Below are 6335 nucleotides of genomic sequence, written 5' to 3' on the forward strand. Positions count from 1 at the left end.
TAGTGTCGTTTCGTACTTTTTATTTTTTTTAATTTTTTTCCAATATTTTCTCTATTCAACAGTTTGTATCCATCGCGACTTCTACAACAATGAGCGTTGGATTTTTTTTCATTTCTCTGAGCATCCCCTGGGAGCATCGTAGAGAGGAGGAGGCCCATTGAAAAATGCTTCCCCAACTAACGCGCTGGTACGTCTCTCTACGAAAGCGTGCGACGGGCATGCGTCCCGGTTCGGAGAAAAGGATAGCTTTCCTAATCCGTTGTATGAGCAAGAATTAGTGGAGGCCGGTCCCGGATCGAGAGTTTTAACCAATGGGTACGCACTTCCCGTGAGAGAGAAGCAGTTACCCCCTGGGTGAAGTGCAAGCGGAAGGGGAGACATCCTAGTAGACCTGATGAGTGGGGATGTACAAACGTATGCCCTCCATTAGGACCATTTCGTGTTATCCCTCCTGTTGTATATTCACTTCATTTTTTTGCGCACTGCCCTCCGCCACGAACCCACCGCCGCCAACCCCCCCGTGTCCCATGTTCCAACTTCCTGGGCAAGATAATGCTTAGAGGAAGTTCCATAAAATGATCGCCTCATTATGTTTAAAAAATCTGAAGAAAAATGAGAGGAAATTAATCCATCAACTGGTAAGGAGGGACTACGGAAACAATGCAGGCATTGCTCAAACAGGTTATAAAAAAAAGAAAGGGACCACAAATGTAGCCAAACTGAGCAAACTCGCAGAAAAGAAGAGTCATAAAAAGGACCTGTCGCTGTGTCCAAGTAGATATTTAACTCATGCAGGTTTGTTTTTCCCCCCCAAGTGGGACGGAAATATGATGAAGGATCTTCCGTTTCAAATAACTAGGGGAAGGATGTCCCCCCATCCAGAATATCAAAAGTGGCGTAAGGAAGAAAACAAATTTGGCGAGAACAATGTAGAGAAATGTGTAAGTATAGCTAGTACTGTTACGAAATTGATTCCTTTTCAAAGGAGTTGTTTTTCCACCCGAGTTGGCAACCTCTGCAGTGGTGTTAGTAGAGGATACTGCACGAGGAGATTCTTTGGCACTTCCTCAGAAGGTTCTTCTGGTGGATATTCCAAAGGGGATAATGTGAAGGTGAACAGAATGGAAGGGGAAGCCCTGGGGGGCGCTAAAGGTGAAACCCCAAATGGGGGAAATGAGGAAAGTGGAAATCACGCCGGAGTGACGCTCACTGGAAACACATCCAATAATAGTAGCGATAGTGGAAGTGCCCCGCCAAACGGAAATAAGGAGAAGCAGTCTCTGAGGCAAATATACCTGCACAAAAAACAAAGGGAAAAAATGATCAAGATGTACCTCCTGCTGAGTCTGTTGCTAATGCCATTCGGACAGCTATACATGTACTGCATCGAGAATGACCTAAGTATGGAGGAATTATTAAAAATTTTTAAAAATAAAATGGAAATGCTAGAAAATAAATACAATGACATATTGCAGGAACTGATTGATAAATATTTTCCACTGAGTAATGAGCCATTATTACCCGACTTCAAAGATTTAAATTACCCAGAAAATTTACCAACCCTAGTTATTGACCTGAATTATGTTATAGCCAAATTAGAGTATGACAGGAAAAGTGGATGGAGAGTATTGAAGAGACCCTATGCTGATTTGTTCTTTAAAGAATTGTCTAGCTTTTATGAAATTGTTATTTGGTCAGATGATAATTTCCCAGTTGCACAGGAAGTTATTTCCAAGTGGGGTATACCTGCTATTGGATGCTTACACAGAGACCAATGCTCCAAGAAGAGAAGGCATTACGTAAAAGATTTGAAGAGATTGGGTAGGAATCTTGACCGAGTTGTTATCATTGACCATGATGCACATGCCTTTATGCTTCAGCCGGAGAATGGCATCCTCATAAAGGAATTTCATGGCGATGTAAACGATAAGGAAATTTTGTGCCTGATCGATTTGCTAAAGTCGTTCGCCATCAGCAGCTACGACATTTCGCAGTTTCTGAGGAAGTACGGTGGGGGGGACTACAACATCGGGAAGCGATATATGCAACTTAAGAGCGACACGGAGCAGAAGTCACAGCGAATAAGAAACTTTGGCAAAATTTTCCACCTCGACGGGAAGAAGACGCCCAACGGGATGTCCTTCAACTCGTGAGGGGTACGCTTAGCTGGTTTTACGGGTACCGATTTTGCGGCTGATCGGGGTGTGGGGGGCACAACTTCTTCCCCCTTTTAAGAAACCCAAACGGTTGATGTATATTTGTTCGACCCGTTTGTTGCCTCTTACGGCTTGGCCATTTTAGACAGCTAAATGTGGTTTGCGAGGTGTGCCTGCACGAGGGTAGGTTTGTTTACGTGTGCGCGCAATCCTCGGCCGCGTAGCTCTGCAGTTCGCCGTGGCTGCATCCCTTCTGCATCTTTTTCCCATCCGCCCGTCTGTCATTTGCTTTTCTACCCTCTCCACGTGCGCCTCCCCATTTGTGCCTCCCCACGTGTGCCTCCCCCCTTGTGCCTTTTTTTTATTCCAACCCAGAACGTGCGCCATGAACAGGCGCCCACGTGTCCACTTCCCATTTGCCTTTCAAATTCAAACTTGAATTTTCCTCCTACAGAGGTTAGAAAAAAAAAAACGAAAAAATGTTAACCAACGATGCACGTAAGTTGTCCTCCCTTTTGGCGAAAAAGAGGCAGTACGACTCAAAGTGCAAAATGAACTTGGTTAGGTGTTAACAAATGGGCATGCAGAATGCGGGAAGCATAAGCGTCGATGTAGCTTTCTGAATTTTTCGACTAAAAGGGATGACACCTCCACAAAGTGGTTCCACGCAAAGCCTCCACACAACGCTTCCGCCACCCCCTACATATTCGCAATTTTGTTGAAGAAGAACTTGACCTCCTCCGCGGCCTTCATTCCTCGCTCCTTAATGTCGTGCACGTAGTTCTTGTTTTGGCTGGACTCCCTCGGAGGGGCCTTCGCCCCCGTGTCGTCCTCCTTCAGGGAAAGGATCTTTTCAATCTCCTCGATGGTGCAAATGTTGTTATTTTCGGTGAGCAGCATGTTGAAGGAGTTCATGTCGTAGATATTAGAGATAAATATTTTAATTAGAAATTGAATTTTTTTGGTTTGTTTTTTTACATAATTGAAGTATGTCTGAGGAATGACGCATTCGTCGTCTGACGCTGCCGATGCGGATGGCTGCGCCTCTGCCGCTGTTCCGTGTGGCGCAGCGTGGGTGTGCTGCTCCCCCTTTCTCGTATTCAACAGAGCTGCCGTTTGGAAGAGGATTTTTTCAATCTCGTGGCAGTCCAGAAGTAGCTGCTGGGCAGTCACATTGGTCATGAACTGAAACGAAAAAATGGTGTGATAAAACTGCTGAATGATCAGTGTGGTCGTTTTTTCGAGTAAATAAATCAAGTAGGTCTCATTAAAAATTTTTTTAAAAAAGGAAAAATATTCACGCAGAAATAGGTCCATATTAGTTATATAAGGAGTCTTTTCTTGGACATCATTTGGGTCAAATAAGTTTGTAATTTCTTTGTTCGAAATGATGGAATTTATTTTTTTTCTACAAAGACGATAATTCCTTTTATGCATTTTGTTTTTATTTGTAAAAATTGTTGTTCCTCTTCTTTGAAGCAAATTTTGTCCTTATAAATTGGGTCAATAACTTTGACAAGATTTTCGAACGCTTCATTCATTGTTTGTTCTACGTAATTACATGTATTGATTATGACAGACAATAATTTGAAGTGCTGATTTTTGTTTTCCTCCTTCACCTCTTTTATAATTCTTTTGTTTAGCTCATCACTATATTTTAATAACAGTGTTTTAAAAAAAGTCACAAAATCGTACAACGTTTGACAGTCACTGAATTGAAGAATCATGTTTATGTAGCTTTTGTAGAGGTAAAACATTTTGTATGCTGACTTATACACTGTGTGTTTTTCTTCCACCATTTCGGGGTCCATTTGCGGGGTGTTTTCCTTTTTTTTTAAAATTTTGTTAACATCAAGGAGGGGGTCCTTTTCTGAGGAGGACAATTTGCATTCACTGTGCCCCCCTCTTCCCTCCAAGGGGTCTTCTTTATTTTCGTCGTTTATTATGTTTTCAAATTTTTGAAGAATTTTTTTCTCTTCATATTTTAGCCAGCTGCACAGGTAGCTGTCGAACGCGCACGAGATGACTCCCTTGAAGTTTTGCGGTGCGTGCGAATTAGTATCATCATGCGCAGTGCTAATGGAATGATCCCCTTCCTCTTTGGTGTTGTCCATTTGGTCTTTTCTCTGTTCCCCTTCCCCTTTGATGTTGTCCATTTGGTCTTTTCTCTGTTCCCCTTCCTCGGGGGAAGGATCCTCCCCCTTGGCATTTCCCCCCCCTGGGGTCATCTCCCTCTGCATAATTAACTCCGGGAAGGGAAACTCCAAAGAAGAGTACGAATCATGCGAGGTGGTCTTCTTTTCAATAAAAAACGTCACATTTTTGGATAAAAAATTTTCAAAATTAATCACCTTAATGACAGTCTGGATTAGCGAAACTGGGTTCATCTGGTCCATATTAGAAGACATAATTTTGACGATGTGTTTTTTGGTGAGGGAGCAGAATTTGCAAACAACGTGGTAAGGCATATTATAAACAGGAGGGAAAATATGAGCATAGACATGATCATACGTATTCAGTGCACGCTTCAACCATGCCATGCGTCTATCGATCCCTTCCAAATTATTTGCTTGATTTTCAAAAATGATAATATATTTTTCGAGAAAAAAGTTGGAAAATTTTTTAACTACATTGGAGACCAACTTTTGATCCAAGTGATATAAACAATTGCATGCATCGAACAGATTTATGGACAGTTTGTCTCCTTCGGCGTGGCTCGCCTCATTCACTATGATGAGGTTCTTCTCTATGTGCACATCGGGGTCGTAAACCAAATCGATGTCTTCCTTTATCTGATGCTTTACGTCGTCGAAAAGGATGTTGGCATCATTGTACAGTGTCTTCAATTTTTCGTTTGTCCTCAAGTCGGAAATGTGTATGAGCATTTCTTTGATAACGGAGACGAGGGGAATACATCCGCTGTACTCCCTTTTCAGAGCCTTTTTTTTCAAGTTGCTTATAGCAGTGATAACCATAACGATTCTTTTCATTACTATAATCGTTTCTGTTACGTTTTTTTTTCCTATGTCTAATTTTTTTATATCTTTACATAGCTTCACTAGGATGTGCTCACTTTCTTCTGTTTTTTTATCTACTTGTTCCATTTGGCTATTAATTATTTTCATTTTTTCTTTTATGTGTCTCAATTTTTGGTCATACTCATTTTGGCTTAGGATGTGGCTCTGCACCTTTTCGCTGATGGTTTTATCGAGTTCCATTATTTCTCGGTTCATTTTTTCCACGTGCATTTCCACGTCTTCGATTTTGGCGATGTTGCTGTTTATGTACTCCTGCACGAACGCGTCGACCTCCCCCATGGTGAAGCGGTGAAGTGGTTTAGCGGTGAAGTGGTGAGGTGAGGAAGTGGTGAAGTGAGGAAGTGGCGAAGCGCTGAAGTGGCGTAACGCTGAAGTGGCGAAGCGGCGAGGGGTCGCCTTTTCAAGGGTGTGCCCCCTAGCCAAGAACACTACCGCGCATGTAGCAAATCATGGAGTGCGTTTCCGTTTGTGTCGCTTCTTTCCTAAAAGGTTTCGCCAAAAGTTAGGAAAAAATTATTTCACCGTTTTGTCCCTCGTGTTGTTACTCAGTTCGGTTAAATTGAAATGCTCCTTGTTAGATGTGACTGCCTTTTTTTTAATTCCACTTTTTTTGTGCCCCCTTTTCATTACAACTGGGGAGCGGGCGGGACTCGCTAAATCGACACCTTTTAATGATCACTTGGCACAAAGAAATTTTTCCCCACGCGAGTTTATTTTTCACCAACATGGAGGATTAGCAGCAGGGTGATGATCAGCATGAGGTTAGTATTTTATTCCACCGCTCACTTGTGTATTCACCTATTTTTTCTTGAACGGGATGGAGCTAATTGTTAGGGTACGCAATTGTGCACACGGGGGTGGTTTCCTTTTGGGAGGAAAATGCATTTCACGTGGTACAGTTGCGCGGGGGAAGGGCGGTAAGGGCCCATTTAAAAAGGGGAAGTTTCAAAAGAGTGCACGTTTTACAAAAAAAAAAAAAAAAATTAAATGGGTAAAAGGCGAAACATATAGGGGGGAAAAGCCGTTCCCCATATTGTGATAAAAACAACCCCATGCAAGGAACACATTTAGTATGTGTCCCGTTGGAAAACTTAATCGTTTTGTTTTCTCAAAATACATAAAAAAAAAAAAAAAAAAAAAA

The 6335-nt window shown here is 42.1% G+C and overlaps 2 protein-coding genes across 2 annotated transcripts; one reads left to right on the top strand and one right to left on the bottom strand.

The window, feature by feature from the left end:
• Window positions 1-575: 575 nt before the first annotated feature.
• Window positions 576-2153, top strand: PCYB_022180 (hypothetical protein; the record flags this gene model as incomplete). Its single annotated transcript, XM_004220567.1, has 2 exons — window positions 576-774; window positions 796-2153. The coding sequence occupies 2 exons, from the start codon at window positions 576-578 to the stop codon at window positions 2151-2153; spliced, it is 1557 nt and encodes a 518-aa protein (XP_004220615.1).
• Window positions 2154-2585: 432 nt separating this feature from the next.
• PCYB_022190 (Vps53-like protein) lies at window positions 2586-5821 on the bottom strand (the record flags this gene model as incomplete). The annotated part of the gene is made up of 4 exons (XM_004220568.1): window positions 2586-2604; window positions 2860-3473; window positions 3554-5464; window positions 5717-5821. 2 exons carry the CDS (start codon window positions 5819-5821, stop codon window positions 3554-3556), a joined length of 2016 nt encoding a protein of 671 aa, XP_004220616.1. The 3' UTR covers window positions 2586-2604; window positions 2860-3473.
• Between the last annotated feature and the right edge of the window lie 514 nt (window positions 5822-6335).

This window comes from Plasmodium cynomolgi, chromosome 2, assembly GCF_000321355.1.
Source record: "Plasmodium cynomolgi strain B DNA, chromosome 2, whole genome shotgun sequence".
Classification (NCBI taxonomy): Eukaryota; Apicomplexa; class Aconoidasida; order Haemosporida; family Plasmodiidae; genus Plasmodium; species Plasmodium cynomolgi.